This window comes from Phocoena sinus, chromosome 1 (assembly GCF_008692025.1).
Source record: "Phocoena sinus isolate mPhoSin1 chromosome 1, mPhoSin1.pri, whole genome shotgun sequence".
In the NCBI taxonomy this organism is placed as follows: Eukaryota; Metazoa; Chordata; class Mammalia; order Artiodactyla; family Phocoenidae; genus Phocoena; species Phocoena sinus.
The window spans coordinates 180685954-180708881 of record NC_045763.1 but is presented as its reverse complement, the minus strand read 5'-3'; the positions used below and the strand labels follow the sequence as shown (position 1 = coordinate 180708881).

At 41.0% G+C, this 22928-nt stretch overlaps 1 protein-coding gene across 1 annotated transcript in view; it reads left to right on the top strand.

Annotated features, from left to right (window-relative positions):
* The window catches only part of LOC116764264 (abnormal spindle-like microcephaly-associated protein homolog), a 67834-nt gene extending 46301 nt beyond the window's left edge, over window positions 1-21533 (top strand). Inside the window, exons 18-28 of the mRNA XM_032652705.1 lie at window positions 331-5040; window positions 8403-8569; window positions 10045-10141; window positions 11468-11677; window positions 12978-13130; window positions 13977-14165; window positions 14792-14984; window positions 15115-15269; window positions 17104-17280; window positions 18538-18704; window positions 21279-21533. Coding sequence (XP_032508596.1) covers window positions 331-5040; window positions 8403-8569; window positions 10045-10141; window positions 11468-11677; window positions 12978-13130; window positions 13977-14165; window positions 14792-14984; window positions 15115-15269; window positions 17104-17280; window positions 18538-18704; window positions 21279-21381 — 6321 coding nt within the window. The 3' untranslated portion in view covers window positions 21382-21533. The remainder of the gene's footprint in view (window positions 1-330; window positions 5041-8402; window positions 8570-10044; window positions 10142-11467; window positions 11678-12977; window positions 13131-13976; window positions 14166-14791; window positions 14985-15114; window positions 15270-17103; window positions 17281-18537; window positions 18705-21278) is intronic.
* The last annotated feature ends 1395 nt before the right edge of the window (window positions 21534-22928 follow it).

Here is a 22928-nt window from a genome sequence, read left to right as displayed (position 1 = left end):
CTTAGAATCAATAGATAGCAGAATATTACTATAGTTTCATTTAAAATCTTCTAATATATTACTCTAATATAGCATAAACTTGTTTATATTTCTTATGTCTCCTGAATACAAATGCCATATAAATATCATTAGTTTGGATTGGCTACAGTTGTATCAACATAGAAACTAAACTATAAACAAAAGAGAGAAGTATCTTCTTTAAAAATATATTGCTTTTAAAATTAACGTCTTTGTTTTTAAGCAAAATGTTAGAAACGTTAATACTTTCAAGGGTGTTAAGTATAGAAAGATGTGTCTATTTTACTTTGTGTCCTTTCTTACCTTTTTCAGAGATATTGGAGAAGATATTCCACTAGAAAACAGTTTCTGAAGCTGAAATATTATTCAATCATCCTGCAATCTAGGATAAGAATGATCATTGCTGTTGCTTCTTACAAACGATACCTTTGGGCTGCAGTTACAATTCAGAGGCATTGGCGTGCTTGTTCAAGAAGAAAGCAGGATCAACAGAGATATGAAATGCTAAGATCATCAACCCTTATAATCCAGTCTGCGTTCAGAAGATGGAGGCAACGTAAAATGCAGCTACAAACAGAAGCTGCAATAACACTGCAAATAGCTTTTAGAGAACGGTGTGTCAGGAAACAGGTTAAAGAAGAGAAAGCTGCCATGGTCATACAATCCTGGTACAGGATGCAGAGAGAATTACGGAAATACATTCATATTAGATCTTGTGTTGTCATCATTCAGACAAGATTTCGGTGCTTTCAAGCCCAAAAGTTATATAAAAGGAAAAAAGAGTCTATCCTCTCTCTCCAGAAGTACTACAAAGCATATCTGAAAGGAAAGGTTGAGCGCACCAGCTATTTGCAGAAACGGGCTGCAGCCATCCGACTACAGGCCGCTTTCAGGGGAATGAAAGCTCGTAAGTTACGCAAACAGATCACCGCTGCTTGTGTCTTTCAGTCATACTGGAGAATGAGACAGGACAGACTTCGATTTCTAAACCTTAAGAAAAATATTATCAGATTGCAGGCACACATCAGGAAGCATCAACAACTACAGAAATATAAGAAAATGAAGAAAGCTGCCCTTGTAATTCAGATTCATTTTCGAGCTTACATTTCAGCCAAGAAAGTTCTAGCTTCTTACCAGAAGACACGATCTGCTGTCATTGTTCTGCAGTCTGCATTTAGAGGGGTGCAGGCCAGGAAAAAGTTTATTCACATCCTCACGTCTGTTATAAGGATTCAATCATATTACAGGGCTTATGTTTCCAGAAAAAATTTTCTGAGGCTAAAAAATGCTGCAGTGAAGTTACAATCCATTGTCAAGATGAAGCAAACTCGTAAACAATATTTACATTTAAGAGCAGCTGCACTAAAGAGAGAAGAACACATGCGGGCATCTTGCATCAAACTGCAAGCTTTTGTCAGAGGGTACCTGGTTCGAAAGCAAGTGAGGTTGCAGAGAAAAGCTGCTGTTTCACTACAGTCTCATTTCAGGATGAGAAAGATGCGCCTGTACTACCTGAAAATCTATAAAGCAACTGTTGTCATTCAGAGTTACTATCGTGCATACAAAGCGCAGGTCAATCAGAGGAAGAACTTCTTGCAAGTCAAAAGAGCAGTTATCTGCTTGCAGGCCACTTACAGAGGTTATAAGGTACGCCAGCTAATCAAACAACAATCTACAGCTGCTCTTAAAATTCAAACTGCCTTTAGAGGCTACAGTAAGAGGATGAAATATCAATCGGTGCTTCAGTCTACTCTCAAGATTCAGAGATGGTACAGGACACACAAGACTGCTTCTGACATAAGAACACATTTTTTAAAGACAAGGGCAGCTGTGATTTCTCTACAGTCCGCTTACCGTGGCTGGAAAGTTCGGAAGCAGATCAGAAGGGAACATCAAGCTGCAGTGAAGATTCAGTCTGCTTTCAGAATGGCCAAGGCCCAGAAAGAGTTCGGGTTGTTAAAAACGGCAGCATCCGTCATCCAGCAACATCTGAGAGCGCGGGCTGCAGGGAGGAGGGAACGGTTGGAGTACACTGCGCTCCGCCTTGCAGCAGTGATGCTCCAGTCCACGTGGAGGGGCAGAGCAGCGAGAAGACAGGTTCAGAAGCAACACAAATGTGCTGTCCTCATACAGTCGTGCTACCGAATGTACGTGCAGCGAAAGAAGTGGAAAATCATGAAAAAAGCGGCTTGTCTGATTCAAATGTACTATCGGGCTTACAGTACTGGGAGAAAACAGCATCATTTGTATTTGGAAACCAAAGCAGCAGTAGTAATCCTACAGTCAGCTTACCGAGGTATGAGAGTGCGGAAAAAAATAAAGGAGCACCACAAGGCGGCAGCCGCTATACAATCTAGTTACACAGCTTACCAAACCAAAAAGAAGTACGCCACCTACAGAGCGTCAGCTGTTATAATTCAGAGGTGGTATCGAGATACTAAAATTGCAGACCGTCAGCGTAAGGAATATCTTACTTTAAAGAAGGCGGCTGTGAAAATCCAAGCTGTTTATAGAGGTGTTACAGTAAGAAGACAGACTCAGCACCTGCACGCAGCGGCCACTCTTATTCAAGCCGTGTTTAAAATGCAGCAATCAAGGAGGCGATATCATCAAATGAGAACAGCAGCCGTCATAATTCAGGTAAGGTACAGAGCGTATCATCAGGGTAGAACTCAACGTGCAAAGTACCTGACAACTTTGAAAGCTGTTACCATTCTCCAGGCCAGTTTCAGAGGAGGACGAGTTAGACAGACCCTGAGAAGGATGCAGACCGCAGCAACACTCATCCAGTCCCACTACAGAAGACACAGACAACAAGCTTATTTTAATAAGTTGAAGAAGGTGACAAGATTGGTGCAGCAAAAGTACCGGGCAGTGAGGGAAAGGAACATACAATTTCAAAGGTATAACAAACTGAGACATTCCGTAATCTGCATTCAGGCTGCTTTTAGGGGGATGGAAGCTAGAAGACACTTAAAAGTCATGCACTCAGCCGCGGCTATGATTCAGAGGAGATTTAGGACTCTGATGATGAGAAGGAGATTCCTGTCTCTCAGGAATACCGCTGTGTGGATTCAGAGAAAATATCGTGCAAATGTTTGCGCAAAGCATCGCTTACAACAGTTACTACGGTTACAAAAGGCAGCCCTCAAAATCCAGTCCTGGTACAGAGGGTGGGTGGTGAGGAAGAAGGTGCAAGAGATGCACCGGGCTGCTACCGTTCTCCAGGCGGCTTTCAGAAGGCACCGTGCACATGTGAGATACCAGGCCTGGAGGCATGCCTCGCGGGTCATCCAGCAGCAATACCGGGCAAGCAGGGCCAAACCGCTGCAGAGGCAGCTCTACCTCCAGCAAAGACACTCTGCTGTGGTCCTCCAGGCTGCATTCAGGGGTATGCAAGCCAGAAGACATTTGAAAAGGATGCATGCCTCTGCAACCCTGATTCAGAGCAGGTTTAGATCTTTAGTGATGAGGAAAAGGTTCCTTTCCCTCAAGAAAGCAGCTATTTTTGTTCAGAGGAAATATCGAGCCACCATTTGTGCCAAACATCACTTGCACCAATTCTTGGAGTTACAGAAGGCAGTCATTACAATCCAGCCATCTTACCGAAGGCTGATGGCAAAGAAGAAGTTACAGGAGATGCACAGGGCCGCAGCCCTCATCCAGGCAACTTTCAGAATGCACAGAACACACCTTACCTTTCAGACCTGGAAACACGCCTCGATTCTCATTCAGCAACATTACCGAGCATACAGAGCTGCAAAATTGCAAAGAGAGCATTATGTCCAACAAAGGCATTCTGCAGTGGTCATTCAGGCTGCCTATAAGGGGATGAAAGCAAGACAGCTTTTAAGGGAAAAGCACAGAGCTGCTGTCATAATACAAAGCACATACAGAATGTACAGGCAGTATTTTTTCTACCAAAAGCTTCAGTGGGCTACAAAAGTAATACAAGAAAGATATAGAGCCAATAAAAAGAAAGCTCTTCAGCACAATGCACTCAAGAAAGCAGCAACCTGTGTCCAAGCAGACTTTCAGGATATGATTATAAGGAGAGAGATTCAGGAAAAGCGGCATCAGGCTGCCATTACTCTTCAGAAGCATTTTAGAGCCTTTAAAACAAGGAAGCACCATCTCCACTTTAGAGCAAAGGCAGTTTTTGTTCAAAGAAGGTACAGAACACTAGTTGCAGTGCAAACCCAGGCAGTCATTTGTATACAGTCTTACTACAGAGGCTTTAAGGCACGAAGGGGTATCCAACTCATGCACCTGGCTGCCACCCGAATTCAGTCATTCTACCGAATGTACAGGGCCAGAATGGATTATCAGGCAAAGAGAATGGCAATTGTTGTTATACAGAATTATTACAGGTCATACGCCAGAGTAAAAATGGAAAGAAAAAAATGTTTAGCCATTCAGAAATCTGTAAGACCTATTCAGGCTGCTTTTAGCGGCATGAAAGTTAGACAGAAATTTAAAAACATGCCCGAAGTAAAAATGGCAGTCCCTGCTACCCAATCTGCATTCTGCTGTCACAGAACTGAAACTCAGTATGAAGCTGGCCAAAGCCCAGCACTTACGGTTCAAAGGCAGTGTAAAGCTTCTCTGGTTGGTCCCTTACAGGAAGCAGAGTATCCTTCTGAAAGAAAGGCTGCAGTGACAATTCAAAAAGCTTTTCGTAAAATGGTCACAAGAAGATTGGAAAAGCACAAGCGGGCTGCCGTGCGAATTCAGTCCTTCCTTCAGATGGCTGTGTATCGAAGAAGATTCATTCAGCAGAAAAGGGCGGCTGTCACTTTGCAGCGGCATTTCAGGAAAAGGCAAACCAGAAAACAGTTTTCATTGTATGGAGAAGCAGCAGTCGTTTTACAAAATCACCACAGAGCCTTTTTGTCTGCAAAACGTCAAAGAGAAGTTTATTTACAAATAAGAAGCAGTGTTATCGTTATTCAAGCTAGAATGGAAGGATTTATACAGAAACGGAAGTTTCAGAAAATTAAAGATAGCACCATAAAAATCCAGGTATTTATATATTGAAATATAAAGCTTTCATTCTTTCTTTGACCAGTATTTCTTAGAATTTATAAAATGAGCTTAAGCAGGTTGTAAAGATTAATACTTAGCTTACGTGGCCTTTTCATTTACCTTCCAAAATGGAACATTTTTGAGGTTGGGCAAAGGGTGCCAAAAATAATTCACCGAAGACGGCACAGAACTGGGATTGTTCTGAGTGTGACACCCTAAGCTTGTTGCAACTATGGTTGCACAGTTAAAAGCAGAGACCTTGAGACCATCAGGTTGCAGCTGGCAGCTGTGAGCAGATATTGTTTTAGAGAACAGCTGGTGGTGTCCTTGAGTCTGATACAGTTCAAGTTCTCAGTGATGTAGGAACGTGTCTGAAACCACATCCACAATGGCCACCCGGCTCCACTGTGGATGCCTGAACCACAGTTAATCCATTTTGATTTTTAAATGCATTCTTTTCTTTAATGGTTAAAGCAGATACACAGTATATGTTTAATAGGCCACAAAAGAGGCTGTTCTAGTTAACATAAAGTTCAAATTAAATCCTGTATTAGCCAGAATGACTTGCCCATACCTCAGTGTATGGAAATTTCTTCATGATAATACAGAATGAGAAATGTATGTTGCTGGGAATGCAGAGAAGAGAAACCTAAGCTAGTCCCAGTGATTTAAGTTGAGATGTTAAGCTGAAGGATGAACTGGAAACAGCCAAGTAAAATGTATGGAAGGAGTATTCCAGCTGTAGGAGGTAACACAGAGTTCAAAAATGAGAGAGAACAGGTGTGCAGTAAAGGGGGACCTGCGATCAGGATGCGATCCACGGAGCGAGATGTGGGCAGCTGTGTAAGACAGAAAAAGTTTATTCTTTATCCTCTGGACTAAAAGAAGTTCTAGAGGAGTTTAAGTAGGAGAAGACCAGAATCATAGTTTATTTTTTAAAAAATTACTCAGATGGGATTTCCCTGGCGGTCCAGTGGTTAGGACTCAGCCCTTTCACTGCCATGGCCCGGGTTTAATCCCTGGTCACAGAACTAAGATTCCCCCAAGCCATGTGGTACAACCGAAAAAAAAAAAAAAAAAAATTACTCAGGCAGGGATGTGGAAGATGGACTGAACTGGATGCCGGGCGGCTAGCCAGGAGACTGCAGGCAGTAGGTCAGGGAAAGTGAACCACCGTTTGACAGCAGGGTTGTCAGGGTCAGTGTGAGTGGAGGATGGGATTGCCCTCGTATAGAGCGCAAACAAGGAGCCAAGCCATCTTTATGGTTGAGGTGACCCAGCAGATTGCACCCTTCACTGACGTGGGAACAACGGGAGGAGCAGGTCTGGAGCCCGATGAGCTCGGCCTGGGGTACGTGAAGCTGACGTGACCACCACACGTCCAGCGGGGCAGCTGCTATGTTTGTTGTAATTCGGACAGCAGTACGGATTTTGGAATTTGACTTCTACGTTGTTGGCGTACACTGATAACTGAACTTGTGGGAGATAGCGGATCACTTAGGGAGAATGCATGAAGTGGGCAAAAGAAGAGGGCCCAGGACCAGAGCCCTAAAGAGCATCAAAATTCAGGGGTGCTGAGAGGAGAAGCCAACACATGGTATTAAGAGGGAACGAAGAAAGCTAAAGATTGTGGTATAAAGAAACCAAGGGTTGAGGGAGGAGGAAAGGAGCACTCAAGTTCCAGACGCTGCCAGGAGTCAAGGACTGGTGGGTGTCAAGCGCGTGTGTTAGTTGGGGTTATGTTAGAAAAGCCAAAATAACAATCTTAGGAAAATTCAACTGTTATTTCTTTCTCTTTTTTTTTTCTTTTTAGTAATTAGTTGTTTTTTTGGGCATTTTTAAAAATTATTTATTTTTGGCTACACTGGGTCTTTGTTGTTGCACAGGGGCTTTCTCTAGTTGCTGCGAGCAGGGGCTACTCTTCATTGCGGTGCGCGGGGTTCTCATTGTGCTGGCTTCTCTTGTTGCAGAGCACAGGCTCTAGGCGTGCGGGCTTCAGTACCTGTGGCTCGCGGGCTCAGTAGTTGTGGCTTGTGGGCTCTAGAGCGCAGGCTCAGTAGCTGTGGCACACGGGCTTAGTTGCTCCGTGGCATGTGGGATCTTCCCGGACCAGGGCTCGAACCCATGTCCTCTGCATTGGCAGGTGGATTCTTAACCACTGCACCACCAGGGAAGCCCTGTTTTTTCTTTTATATAACTAAATTATAAAAGTGCATGTTGCACATCTAGTTTTTAACACATACCAACCAGTGGTCTTAAACTTTAGCACACATTGGAATCACTTTGGAATCTTTAAAAGTACTGATACCTGGCTTCCACTATGAATACTACTATGTTGGTATTCGGTTTTGTTTACATAAAAACCATATAGAAATACTCTGAGTTAAGGACATCACAAGTGTTCAGTTTGACCATATATATCATTCTTGCCTGTCAACTGAATTTAGAGCCTGATCCCCATGTTAGGTGGAGCTATTGTATTTGCCGTAGGTGTTTTGAAGTCAGATAGACTCAGGTTCAAATCTTGACTCTATCACTTACTGGCTATGTGGTATCAAGTCTCTTGACGTTAATTTCCGTTTTGTATAGAGATCTTAATAATCATCTCACAAGATATTTATAAGGATTAAATGAGATATGTCTGTCACTTATTACCTGTGACATCAACAAGTAATTTTACTGGTGTCAGTTCCCCTGGGCCTTCCTTGTTGTCATCTCTAAATTAGAGATAATAGTATTACCTACCTATGTTACTGTAAAGAATTATAGTGCTTAGTATAGCGCTAAGCACTTAAGAAGTTGTAGCTGTTACTTAAGCTTCTAGTCAGCCGCAAGGTTGCCAAAGTCGGAAAATCTGGTGGTCCTCAGGTAGATGGATGCCCTCAGGATTCTGCAACAGGATGGACCCAGAAGCCAGGATGTGTCTGCAGTGGGTGGGGAGGGCAGTGGGAAGGATTCCCGTCCCTTCCCTGGAATTGGAGGCATCAGTTTGTTCATTTCCTTTCGTTCCTTCACATGGACTGAGAAGGTGAGGGCAGTGCACACACCTGGCTTCCCAGGCTTTGCGTGCATCTTACAATTTAAATACTTTTCAGGGTTGTATTGGGCTTAGCCAGCAGCCAGCCGCAGGGTATGTGCTGAAGCAGGTAGTAGGAGGTCACAGGTCAGCCCGCTGTTCTCAAAGGGCTCACGTGTAAGGAGTGAGCGAGTCCCACAGTGGAGCTGGGGTGTGACTGCATTTCTGCAGTTGATCCTGTCTGCTTGACCTTATATTAACTGTTATCAATACTGAGTCTTCCAGTTTACAAAAAAAAATTAGACATCTCATTGCATATTTGTTATGTTTATATGTTTAATAGACTGCGTGGAGGAGACATAAAGCCAGGAAATATTTACGTGAAGTGAAAGCTGCCTGCGAGATTCAAGCCTGGTACAGGTGTTGGAAAGCACGTAAAGACTATCTGGCTGTGTTAAGAGCTGTTAGAATCATTCAGGGTTGCTTCTGTACCAAACTGCAGAGAAGACGGTAAATGTGTCAGCTGCGTGGGCGAGAGCGTGTGTGGTGGGGCGGGGGGGGGGGGGCGGTGCACGCACGCGCGCATGTGCCGTAACCAAGTCCGTGTGTCAAGTAATACTGCTTGTTGGGTTTTCTCTTAAATAGTTGCTATGCTTAATTTGTATGGTTTGCTGGTGTTTCCTGCAATAATGTAACAAAATTATCTCTGAGACTGTCTTATTTTTTGAGATACAGCCTTGATGGTATAATCCAGGAGAAAATATTAAACTTGATTAACTCAGGTTCATAAGGATGAGGGACTCAGTAGGGACTGAGGATGGGAAGTTAATAAAATGATCTAGTAAGTCTTGTTTTCCTTGTTAGTGCACGGGTCCATTTTGTCTGTTGATTTAGCTACTGGCAACATTTGTTTTCTTATGCTTTTTTTTCTTTGTATTAACCCCTGTACTCTATCCTTAATGACAAAGACCTAATTATCAACTTATCTATGTTACTCGTATTTCCCTATTCCTAGTTCATTTCTTTTAAACACATTTTCAGAAGCTCTTACCAGATAGTCTATATTATTTTTTTATTTCATAGTGTAAGAATTTTTTCTTCAGTTCCCAGAATTGTTGAGTATTATATCAGTGATGGTTTTAAAGATCGTTTTGGGAGAGCACGCTAGTGTTACAAGCGTTTCTTGATCAATCCCATGGGCAGAGTCAGGGCTTAACAGATAAAAATATAATTGCTGCTCTCAGCTATTAAGGACCAGTATCCAGTTTTTCCCATTGATATTCAGCCTTACTTTCTAGGAAAAGTGGTGACATGACATAGGTTAATCTCTCTCCCTTTTCCACAGGACCGTGAACAGATGAAAGAGCCTGCCGATTCTCGATTGTTGTCACTGCTATGTTGACGCCTAAAGTTTAATCTCTAGCCCTCACATTTAAAATTTTTCTCCAGTTCTGTTTACAGAATATTCCTTTTTAAATCTTTTGATGATGCCATCTTTCCTTTCAAACGGGTGTTTGTTTCTCATTTGCCTGATGCCACTCCACCCTCCCAGGCTGTCTTCTCAGCCACACCTGTCTGCTCAAAGACTCGCTCACAGTGTAGACTCAGACTTTATTCTCTACCATTTTTTCTACCACCTCCCCTTTATCTAGGCTTTGTCTAGATCTGGCTAATCCTACTTTCTTCTGATCCCGTTCAGAATTTTTTGTCATTTTAGAACTTAGTATTTCTTGACCACTGAAATATTGCCAATTGTAAAACTTGTTTTGCATTGTGTTACCGTGTGTGTGTGTGTGTGTGTGTGTGTGTGTGTTTGTAAAGTTCTGATTGCTAGAACCTAAGTATGAATTATCCTTTTCTACTTTTTTTTATTCTCTCATTGCCTTTCTTATATTTTCTTTCTCCTCTAGTATTTATAGGGGGTGGGCAATGAATACTTACTAAATGAGTTAATTTGAAATTACTTTCCAATAATCACTTTTTAGGTTTTTGAACGTGAGAGCATCAACAATCATCATTCAGAGAAAATGGAGAGCTGTACTTTCTGGAAGAACAGCTCACGAGCAATTCTTAATGACAAAAGTAGGTGTTAAAAAAACAGTTCATATGTAAAGAACTACTTTAAAAAACAGAAGACAAAAAATGATTTAAAGATCTAACTATACATTTGCTTTAAACACATCATTGCAGTCAATTAAAAATTATATTCACTCGGGCTTCCCTGGTGGCGCAGTGGTTGAGAGTCCGCCTGCCGATGCAGGGGACACGGGTTCGTGCCCCGGTCCGCGAAGATCCCACATGCCGCGGAGCGGCTGGGCCCGTGAGCCATGGCCGCTGAGCCTGCGTGTCAGGAGCCTGTGCTTCACAATGGGAGAGGCCACAACAGTGAGAGTCCCGCATACCGCAAAAAAAAAAAAAATTTTTTTCACTCATAAAAATACTATTTGTATTTTTGTTTGTGTATCTGTTTTTATAACATATTCTCAAACCCAATTTGAAGTGATTTATTTGAAGAAAATCATAATAGATGTAGCATATCCTGTCTGTATGAGTCAACACATACTCTTTAAGCCACACTTGGTAATCTATTTAAAATATTTAACATTGGTTCTAGAACGATGGTGGTACCTATGGTCTTTTATTAAAGAAATCAAAATTAAAATTTTACTTGTAAATTTTGATGTTCATATTCACTATGTATGATTATATACACACTATTATTATTACACCTTCTATTATATATTTACGAATATTTAATATTTAATATTTACTAATCAGATCCTCATGATAACTCTGTGAGGTAGCTATTATCAGCATTCCCATTTTACGGATGAGTAAACTGAGGTCTGGAGAGATAAAGGGGTTTGCTCAAAGTCACTCAGCTAGTAGGTGGGGGGGTCTATGTTGTAAAACAAACCTAGTTTTCGTTTCAATCCAGATGCTTTATGTGTCTTGGAATTTGATTGTCAGGATGTTCTAGAATTGAGGAATCTAAGATGTGCTGGGAGTACACTGGTTCTTGAAGCAGCAGACAGCTACCCTCACAGCTGCTTACAATGCCCATTCTGTTCTCTAGAGTGTAGCTAGCTTTTGTATTAAATGCATTTGTCCTGTAGTAATACTAGTCCTTTGCTCATTCACAATGAAAAGTATCAAGAGGAAGGGAGGGAAGAAACACCAGGTATCTATGGTCCCTGGTTTGCACCTTCATAAAAGCTTCATTTCAGCTGTAGCCCTCTGTGGGTTTCAAAATCTGTGAAACATATAACATTCTTAAACTAAAAATGTAAAAAAAAAAAAAAATCATAATTATACCATCTTATTTTTCATTGAGAAATTCCAGAACCTCCAGTGGGTTTGAACTATTATTTCTATCTACTAGTGTCACTTGCAAATTTTTCCTTATAGGGATATCAAGCTGCTTGTTTGATCCAAGCAAATTTCAGAGGATATAAAGGAAGGCAGGTCTTTCTCCAGCAGAAATCAGCTGCTTTGACCATACAAAGATACATACGAGCCAGGAAGACTGGGAAGTGTGAAAGGATAAAATATGTTGAATTAAAAAAATCTACAGTTGTTCTACAAGCACTGGTGCGTGGTTGGTTAGTAAGAAAAAGGGTAAGTATTTTTAAGTAGGATATCTCAGTCTTATGAAGTGGAAATACCTGATGCTAAATTGTGTTAAGAAATTTGAGATTTTGGCGAATAATTTCAGAACTGATATAACCATTAACTAGAATTTATTCAGCTTCTGAAGAGCCCCATGGAACAAGATCACTGGTTGCCATAGATTTTTGTTCTATGATCCTATTTCCCATAGATGCTCACCAAAAATGCAAAATAACTTTTCTCGTGTAATAAATCTTAACAAAGGAACTGAAGTATGAGGAGGGCTCCACATGTGAAGGAGTTTTTTTTTTTTTAAGTTTTTAACATCTTTATTGGAGTATAATTGCTTTACAATGGTGTGTTAGTTTCTGCTTTATAACAAAGTGAATCAGCTATACACATACATACATCCCCATATCTCCTCCCTCTTGCGTCTCCCTCCCACTCTCCCTATCCCACCCCTCTAGGGGGTCACAAAGCACCCAGCTGATCTCCCTGTGCTATGCTGCTGCTTCCCACTAGCTATCTGTTTTACTTTTGGTAGTGTATATAAGTCATGCCACTCTCTCACTTTGTCCCAGCTTCTCCTTCCCCCTCCCCACACGTGAAGGAGGTTGTTATTCAAGTCACCTTTTGCTACCACCAAGCAACTCTCTCAGGGGTTGTAGGACCATTACGTTGATAACTTCCACACCTTCAGCAGGAGAGAATCCTCCCTAGGGAATTCTTGACGTTCTGGGCATCCAATACATGAAGCAGTGGTAAACAGAAAATAATTAAAGGAGAAATCTTTCGTGTTTTGTTCACTGAGTATAAATTGAAACTCTGAAGGCCAAAGGCCCCTCCCTGGAGGGAGCTTCTGCTGCAGAAGTCTTGTGCTGGATGTGGCGAGACCACTACTGGAGAAGTCGGGTCAAATGTTTGCCCGATTTAACGTCACCATCTTCAACGGTTCTGCTTGGAGCTCTCTAACCCTTTCTCAGTTTACTATTCCTAGACTTCTCCCATTAAAATTAGTACCTTCAAAGCCTTATCTAGCTGCCCTTGGGTAGTCTAGTTAAATTCTGGAGTGAAGTACCCAAATATAATTGTGCTTTCTATATCCTCAGTTAGGGGTTACACCATTGAAAGTATTGTATAGTAAAGGAGTATAATTACTTCAGGTTACAATGTAGATAATTTTAATAGTTACAGGTTAGTTTACTGTTGCTAATTTATGTAATTTGGTACTAAGGATATACAAAAATAAACATTGGTTGATTGTCTTAAGAGTCAACTATTTGGTTGTTAATCTTTTTTTCTCCTTTAGATTTTAGAACAGAGAGCCAAAATGAGGCTTCTTCACTTCACAGCAGCTGCCTTTTATCACCTGTCTGCTCTTAGAATTCAAAGAGCGTACAGACTTCACAGGGCTCTGAAGAATGCTGATGATAAACAGGTTAACTCAGCCATCTGTATTCAGGTTAGCTTTTCCTTTGCAGTAAAACTATGACATAATTTTTGTTTGAAACTTTTTAATATTTCATAAACAATTCCCAAATACCCCTGCTAAAGTTATGTAGTATTTAGCTTTTGCCATGTGGCCATCAGGGTGGTTGGCCGGCTTAGAAGTGAGTTGCGTTTTATGGCTCAGGACTAAGGCTGTGGGTTATCCTCTGGCACATTGTACGCATTCACCCCTCATGTAGCGACACCCAGGGCATCTGTCTCTCTCTCGACCTCCTTGCCAACCCGTGACATTACAAGACTTTGTGATTTTGTCATTTTGATGAATGGCAAATTACATCTCATATTTGGTTTGGATTTCCTATGATTGCTAGCAATTCTAAAAAATCTTTCCTCTGTGTTGGTTATTCAAATTCTTATCTGTACGGTATGCTTTTAAAATTTTTTTTTCCACATACTTTGCTCATTTTTCTGTTGAGTGTTTTATTTTCCTTAATGATTATAGGAGTTCTTTATGTATTCTGGATGAGAATCCTGTTTGTACAGTATATGTTAATATACTTACATGTAAAATATTGAGTAAAGAAACAAATTGAAGAATAATATACAGCTTGATAAGATTTATATCATTTATGAAATGAGGAATATGTTGTGCAGGGTTAAATTCTCAGACACACACACACACACACACACACACACCCACACAGACACACACTTAAACCCACTGTGGCCTGGAATTTTCTGCACCAACTAGAGTGGAAGTGTAATGCCACTGGGGAGGGTTGAAAGATATTTCAATAAATGTTCTATTTATTTCATTTAGAAACCTGAAGTAAAAAAACTATTCATATGTTTTAAACAGAGATGGTTTCGAGCAAGATTACAGCATAAGAGGTTTCTTCAGAAACATCGCTTCATGAAAATTCAGAATGAAGCTCAAGAACGTATGAGCCAGCAAAATAGGGCTGCATCAGTGATACAGAAAGCCGTACGCCGTTTCCTCCTCCGTAAAAAGCAGGAAAAGCTTAATAATAGAGTCACTAAAATCCAGGTAACTGAAAATATTATGATTTTAGTTCAAGACTTTGGTTTGTAATTCATCTACACGATATATAACATTTTATTGAATTTTATTTTTATTTATGTATTTTATTTCTTGGCTGCGCCTCACTGCTTGCGGGATCTTAGTTCCCCAACCAGGGATTGAACCCGGGCCACGGCAGTGAAAGCGCCGAGTCCCAACCACTGGACCGCCAGGGAATCCCCAATATCTAACATTTTAAAAAGCACAGTCATGCTCATTTTAAAAAGCTGAGATTGGCCAATAGAATAATTCATATGCACTATGCTACCATAATTTCATTGTTAAGCCCTTTATTTTCACATTCCAGAGAGGAAGTTGATGACTGAAAGATGCAAAAGCATTTTTGCCTTTTGAATCGATTTAGCCGTCTTTGGCCAGTGAATGATGCTTTAACTTATATACAGGAATATTATATGTATTTCTTCCTAGAAAAATTGCTTTTGCTATTTATTAGAACCTGAATTGAAGTTGTAGTTGCAAAGATCACATCATATAATTTTACTGAAAACATTTACTTTGTGGAAGTAGATGTAGATGTTAAGTCCACAACATCAGAGGTTGTAATCTTAAAGTTACTGGTTTGTCTCTTTAAGGCGTTATGGAGAGGATATTCTTGGAGGAAGAAAAATGATTGTACAAAAATTAAAGCCATTCGACAGAGACTTCAGTGTGTTAACCGGGAGATTCGAGAAGAAAACAAGCTCTACCACAGAACCGCACTTGCCCTGCACTATCTCCTGACATACAAGTACCTTTCCGCTATTCTTGAGGCTCTAAAGCACCTGGGTTAGTTGGTTTTAACAATATCTTGTATAGGGTTAGAAATGCGTTTTTACCCTTGAGTCGTACAAAGAATATAATAATACGATACTGATTTTGTTGCTGTGAATGTATCTCTTTTTTTCCCCCCTTTCAGAGGTAGTTACTGGACTGTCTTCACTTTGCTGTGAGAATATGGCCCAGAGTGGAGCAATTTCTAAAATATTCGTCTTGATCCGAAGCTGTAACCGTAGTGTCCCTTGTATGGAGGTCATCGGATACGCTGTGCAGGTCTTGCTTAACGTTGCCAAGGTAGCTTCCGTCTTGATAATGAAGAGTTCCTTGGTCAAGAAACCTCCCCTAGCAAGTTAGGTTTATGCTTGCTCATCACGAGAACTCAGATCCCCGAGTTAAAGTTCATTTACTATGTGCCAGAGTCTTCGGGGGGGAATGTTCACTCTGTTAACATAACTGTACATAGAAACTATAATTTTTTATGATTTATTTCTCCTGTTTTTATAATATGAATAACAGCAAGTTAGTTAAGGCCTTGCTAACTATGTGCTAGTTCTTTTCATGCATCATTTAACTTAGTCCTCCCATTCATCCTCTAAGATGGTTCTTATGGTATTACCCTTCCCATTTTGTAGTGAAGGGATAATCGTCTTTACAGGAGGTAAGGTCCTCGCCCGAGGACCAGCGTGTGGTCAGTGGTGGAGGGTTCATGTCCATCTCCCTCCGGAGCTGACAGCCTGTACACTGCGCTGTATCAGAACAGCAGAACCTCTTCTAATCACGTCTGGCTTCCTTTTTGGTTGGTGTTTCTAAAGTACTGGGTTGGCCAAAATGTGCCTTTGGTTTGTAAGTGAAAATAAAAGACACATTTTTCATTTTCACCAAGAGCTTTATCAAACAACGTATTCACCCTTTTGTTCCACTACCTTCTGCCATTTTTCAGGCAACTTCATAATTCCGTCTTTACGAAACTTTTTATCCTTTTGAGCAAAGGACTGTTCCGGGTGCCTTTTACAGTCTTCCAGGGAATTGAAACTTTTTCCATTAAGAGAATTTTGTAAAGACCAGAATAAATGGAAATCCGAAGGTGCAACGTCTGGTGAACACGGCGGATGAATCAGAACTTCCCAGCCAAGCTCTGACAGTTTTTGCCTGGTCACCAAAGAAACATGCGGTCCTGTGTTATCTTCATGGAAGATTATGTGTTTTCTGTTGACTAATTCTAGATGCTTTTCGTCGAGTGCTGCTTTCAGTTGGTCTAATTGGGAGCAGTACTTCTTGGAATTAATCGTTTGCTTTTCTGGAAGGAGCTCATAATAGAGGACTCCCTTCCAATCCCACCCTATACACAACATCGTCTTCTTTGGATGAAGACTGGCCTTTGGTGTGGTTGGTGGTGGTTCATTTCACTTGCCCCACGATCTCTCCCATTCCACATTATTGTACAGTATCCACTTTTCATCACCCGTCACAATTTGTTTTAAAAATGGAACGTTTTCATTACATTTAAGTAGAGAATTGCACGCGGAAATAGGGTCAAGAAGGTTTTCTTCGCTTAACTTAACGTAGACCTAAAGCGATTCACATAACCAAGCTGGTGCAAATGATTTTCAGCGCTTCATTTGGGTATTTTGAGTATGTCAGCTATCTCCCACTTGTTATAACACTGATTGTTCTCAGTTAATGTCTCGATTTGATCGCTATCAACTTCAACTGGTCTACCCGACCGTGGAGCATCGTCCAGCAAGAAATCTCCCGCACGAAACTTCACAAACTACTTTTGACACGTTTGATCAGTCACAGCACCTTCTCCATGCACTGCACAAATCTTTTTTTGCATTTCGGTTACATTTTTACCTTTCTTGAAATAATAAAGCAGAATATGCTGCTTTTTTTCTTCCATCTTCAATATTAAAATAACTACACAAAACTTCATCAATTTTGATTAGTCTTTTTTTAAATGCACACTGATATGACAGCTGCCATATACAATCTAACAAAATTGTTTTGAATGAAGTTAAAGAAAACTGATGCTACTAGATCCATCTTACGGAAAAAACCGAACGAACCTTTTGGCCAGCCCAGTATCTGTGTTTATTATAATTTGTAACTTGGTTCTGTTCTCTTCCAGTATGAGAAAACGACTTCAGCAGTTTACGATGTAGAAAACTGTGTAGATACACTGCTGGAGCTTCTGCAAATGTACCAAGAAAAGCCCGGTGACAAAGTTGCAGACAAGAGTAGAAGCATTTTCACAAAAACTTGTTGTTTGTTAGCTGTTTTACTGAAGAGGACAAATCGAGCTTCTGTAAGTATTCATCAGTTTTTTTCCTTTGAGGTTATCTTTACATGTTCTTAAGTCCAAGACTTTTAAGCAGTTATCACAACTTAAATAGGGCTTTGCGTGTGTTCACACCTGCTCTTTGTGCTGATATGAGTTGTTTCTTATGTGTCAGAGAAGCTGAATTCTAGAAGTAGAATTTATCACAGCCCTAGGAGCAACCAGCTCCCAGGTACTTGAGAGAAGCAACAGCTGTCCCAGCAAGGTAGAAATCCAGATGTGCACAACTCCTCACCCCCTGCTGTGACATAAAGACGTGACATGCGTTTCTCCGGTGAGGCCTCTGAGCATCCTCTCCAGGAGTTACAGTCAGCAGGGGTGACTGCAGGCCACGACAGGACTGTGGCCTTTATCCTGAGAACGGTGGGAAACCACTGAAGGATTTTAAGCAAGGAGATATGTTCCAGTTTAAGTTTTAACATCACTTTGGCTGCTGGTCGAAGAATGGATTTGGGAGATCGTGTGGGTATAGGGACACCATTAAGGAAAGAGGCAAGTGTAGACACACAGTGGTCTGGGCAAGAGACTGTACTTGACCTGGGGTCACATCAGGCAGAGGTAAGTGGGTAACGCTGGAAACTTTAAGAAGGTAAAATTCGGGGCTTCCCTGGTGGTGCACTGGTTGAGAATCTGCCTGCCAATGCAGGGGACACGGGTTCGAGCCCTGGTCTGGGAGGACCCCACATGCCGCGGAGCAGCTAGGTCCGTGAACCACAACTACTGAGCCTGCATGTCTGGAGCCTGTGCTCCGCAACAGGAGAGGCCGCGATAGTGAGAGGCCCGCGCACCGCGATGAAGAGTGGCCCCCGCTTGCCCCAACTAGAGAAAGCCCTCGCACAGAAACGAAGACCCAACACAGCCAAAAATTAATTAATTAATTAATAAACCCCTACCCCCAACATCTTCTTAAAAAAAAAAAAAAAAGAAGAAGGTAAAATTCACAGGACTTGGTAACCATGTATAATAGGTATATTGACTTTAATGTTTGCTTTTTTATTTAGTATGGAGTTAAGTGTACAATTTTTGAATATTTGCCTTCTTCATAATTGTCTTATAAATTCATAATTTAAACCAATCTAACTGCTGAACTTGGAGAGCTCGGCTTTTTTATTGTTAAAAGCTCTTAATTTACTGCATAGTGTTTGTATACTGTGATTGATTTTGCTAGCATAGAAGGGATATAGAATTCGTATTAGTTTAATAAATGCACATTTTCTTTTGTAGGATGTTCGAAGTAGGTCCAAAGTTGTTGACCGTATTTATAGTCTCTATAAACTTACAGCTCATAAACATAAAGTGAATACTGAAAGAATCCTTTGTAAACAAAAGAAGAAATCTATGAGCATTTCCTTTATTCCAGAAACGCCTGTAAGAACCAGAATGGTTTCAAGGTGAGCAGTAAATGTACCCTATAGTTTTGTGTCACCATTCATTCATTCATCCACTTAGCAAACATTTATTGAGCACCTACTATGAGCAAGAGACTGTGCTTGACAATGGAGAAACAGCATGTGAACAAGAAGAAAATCTTTGGTAAATCTAAAGGAGACGATATCAGCAGTTAATGAAGTAATAACACTGCAGCCAAGAGTATTTAGTAGCTATTGGGTAAATTCCTGGTTCTAACAAGGTACGTGCTAAGGCTGATAATTAGCTCTGAATAAGCTTTGCCGTATCATTTTTTCCCTTCCATGTAGGACAAGCTGCACTACTGGGTAGCTGGCGAAGGTCTCTCGTGGCCAAAACATCAACCTCCAACTCCTTGCATAATCACCCTGATGCCTGAAACTTCTCCTCCTAGAGAAGTTCTTTTTGACCTTGTATTAGTTACCTAGCACAAACTTAGTGGCCTTAAACACCAGTAACTTATTCTCTCACAGTTCTTGAAACTGGAAGTTTGAAATGAAGGTTGTCAGCAGGGCCTCACCTGGTCTGAGGCTCTGGGGTGTAATCCTTCCCTGGCTCGTCCAGTTTCTGGTGGCTAAGTGTCCTTGGCTTGTTGCTGGATAGCTCTGTCCTCCGCCTAAGTCTTCACAGGGCTTCTTCTCCCTCTCCCTCCTCTGTGTCTCTTGTAAGGACATTCGTTGTTGCTCTCTGGTTCTGGGCAGAAGAAACAGTCTAGAGATATAAATTAGGGAAATGGTCTAGAGATATAAATTAGATGCAGGAATCATTAGAACCCCTCCCTCTCTCTCCCTCTCTCTCCTTCCTTTCTATGACTGGACAATTGTCTACTAGGTATAAATCCTGCACCACTGACAATGCACTATTTCTTGACCTGGGTTATACAGCAGTTAGCTTTATAATTACTCATAATTATAAACTGTATAATAGTTGTAAATTAGTTTTGTTCTTGCATGTTTTACAGTATAACATAAAAATAGTCTGCTTAAAATTTATTAATGGGAACTATTTCTACATACGGTTTTTATTTAAGGACTTGGCATATTATAATATGAATTACGTTGTAAAACTATTAACATATGAATGAGTAGATTCTTCTTTTTTTTTTCCTCCCCTTTTGACACTGTCGGGGTTTTCTGAGGTAAAACTCCCAACAGTATAAATGTACCCTTTATTTAGGTATGCAATTCAATGAGTTTTGACAAACGTATACAGTTGTGAAACCACTACCACTGAGATAAAATATTTCTGTCACAACAAAGTTGCCTTGTGCCCCCTTGCAGTCAGTTCTCTCCCATTAACCCCTAGGTTCTGGAACCTGCTGATGTGAGTTCAGTACCTTTAGTTTTGCCTTTTCTGCTTTGTCCCATAAATGGAATCATACAGAGGTAGCTCCTTGTGACGGGACTCTTTTACTTAGCGTAATGCTCTTGAGGTTCATCCATGTCGATGCATGGCTTAGATTGCATCTCTTTCTTCACAGACTGCTGTTCCACGGTAGGGGTATATATACCCGCTCTGTTTGACCACCCCCCAATTCATAGATGTTCGGAATTTTCACTGGAAAGAACAGGAAGATGGAAGTGCATATAGTGGTAGGGATTCATGTGAGGAAGGTGGCTGTGATGCCGTTTCCTCAGTGAAGAAGGAGATCATAAACATTAGCTCAGAAGCCGATGGGGGACAGTGTGGAGGGGACATTTGGAAAGAAGAAAACAGTCATCTTGGGGAAAGAGAAAGGAAGCAATTTCTAGGTAATTTCAATCATTGGCATAAAATCAGCCAGCCTGGTTGTGCAGGTTTTCTTTAGCAACGTCCAGCTGTGCAGGAATGGAGAAGGCAGATGCCTGGATTCAACTTGGAATCCACATAGAGCTTTCCAGTTGCATTCAATAGGGAAGAGCAACAATGGCGTTAACGGCATTTGCAATGGAGATTCTACTGAGGGACGCAAGCTAGATGGGAGGGAAAGGAGACCAGCATTGTGCTGGGTGACAGGCACGTGCTGAGGTCCCCTGAAGTGGACACCACAGTGGGAGGAAGCTGTGAGCCGTGGAAGTATTAAGTCAAAGGGCGTGGCTGAACCCCAAGGGGTGGTTCGGGCTGGAAGGCTCAGGCTGAGCAGTCGGTGGCCGGGCACTTTCTGAGGGTGACAGCGGCTGTCTTGTGATTGTGTGGCGGGGGGTGTGCTGAGTGGACCCAAAGGAAAGGGGGCAGAAACGGAGAGGTGAGGGGTGGGCTCTTTAGCTACAAGGCTGCTGAAGTTCTGAGATGGGGCAGGAGTTGAGGGAAGACCAGGAACCAGGTTTACAGACAAAACGCTGGGGTTTGGTAGCTGAATCGCCTGAGCTTCAAAGGAGCCAGGATCATCCTTCAGGGAAGATGGAGAGAAATAGTCTAAAGTCGTAAACGGCCATAACATGAAGCCTCCCACCTGCGTGAGGGCCTGTGAGGGAGGTGATGCGTCCAGGAGGGACCACATTTCAGTTAAGACAAAGCGATGGATGTGAGTCTTCTAAGAGAGGAACTGGATTAATGCAAGGTTTTTATTCTTCTCACAGACTTAAACCGGATTGGGTTTTGAGAAGAGATAACTTGGAAGAAATCATGAATCCTCTGAAAGCTATTCAAATGGTGATGGACACACTTGGCATTCCTTATTAGCAAAGGCAAACGTCTCAGTATGTACAGGAAAAGAAATAGGAAAGCTGATCACATGTATGGAAAGTGCTTTTGGCTTGCTTTGTACAACTTTTAAAATCTGACTTTGTGTTAAAGTTAAAAAGAGGTATGTAACAAATAAACTTTTAATATTCTTTGTTTCTTTTATTTAATAGCTTTATGCAGATAACAAACTAATGTCATGACATGATTCCAACACTGTTATCTATGTCTGTCGTCTTACAATATTATATTAGTTTGAATATAATCGTATTCCTAAAGAGAAAAGATTAGCTTATTATTCCTGTTTTATAGGTAAATTGAGGCATTTATCTAAAACAAACGTTGAAAATTTAAGATTCTGCCAACTCACGTAGAAGTGAAGATAAAATAATCCCACAGATGCCATAGACAGCACCCCTGTTTCCTGACTGATGGGACCATCAAGATGGGCAAATGAGCCGCTCTGAGGAAATTAGACAAATTCAGCCTACCCCTTCATATATTAAAAACTCCTGACTTTGAACTGAGTGGGGCTGTAACTTGACCTGGGAAGAGCAAGGTATTGCTTGTAGTAGAAACTCATTGTCTAGTCACTGAGCACAGACCTGAAGATGATTCAAGTGTTGAAACATGACTTGTTATTTTCAGTAGCTTTGGGTCACTGTTACCAATACTGAGCCAGTGTGATTCCAGAGCCACAGAAGGCTAATTCCAGTGGCTGTTTGCAGTCTGATCGGGTCCCAAAGACTGTCTAGCTATGGGGGCCAGGACAGTTTTAAAGTGCTTGAAATAAATCAGTAGTAGCTAGAAATGGAGAGACCATTTAACTACTTAACTTTATTATTTTGTTGGAATGAGGATTAAACCTAGTCAGAGACTGAGATTTGGTTAGAATAAAGACCACATTGACATATTAAAGAATATATTGAAAGTAACTAGAAATTTTTAGAATTTTTTTTTTCTTCCAATGAAGTGTTTGGAGTTTGGAGAACTCTTGTTACTTAGAATATGCCAAATACTATAGTTTTTGTTGACTCTCCCAAATGGTTTGTTTTTCTCTTTCATTTAACAGAATTTTACTGTAAGCAATTTATTTACTTGGTAAATTATACTAGGATATAATCAACATCATATGTTATTGGTGTTAATTTCCTCTAAGATGGTTATAGCCAATTAGTATTTGCACAAGAAATATTTCTATGAAGTTATACGTGAAAGGTGATTTCCAGATGTTCAAAGTTTTTCTATCGTTGGAACTCAGACTAAAAGTTTTTAAATTGTACATGATATTCTATTTTCATGTGAAGGATATTCCTCTTAAATGTATGTGATAAATCCATGTCAGGATTCTAAGGCTTCCTGAAGGCTGGAAGGCTTGTGTGTGTGTGGGGGGGGGGGGGGGTGGGTGTTGGAAGGAATGGTTGAGAGGTAATTAAGCCTTTTTCTTTAGAAGTTGCTGTTTCCTACAGAGAGATTACATTGTATTAAAGAAGGAATATAAATACGTTAACTCCAATCTAGTTCTGTGTTAGGTGAGTTTATTACTG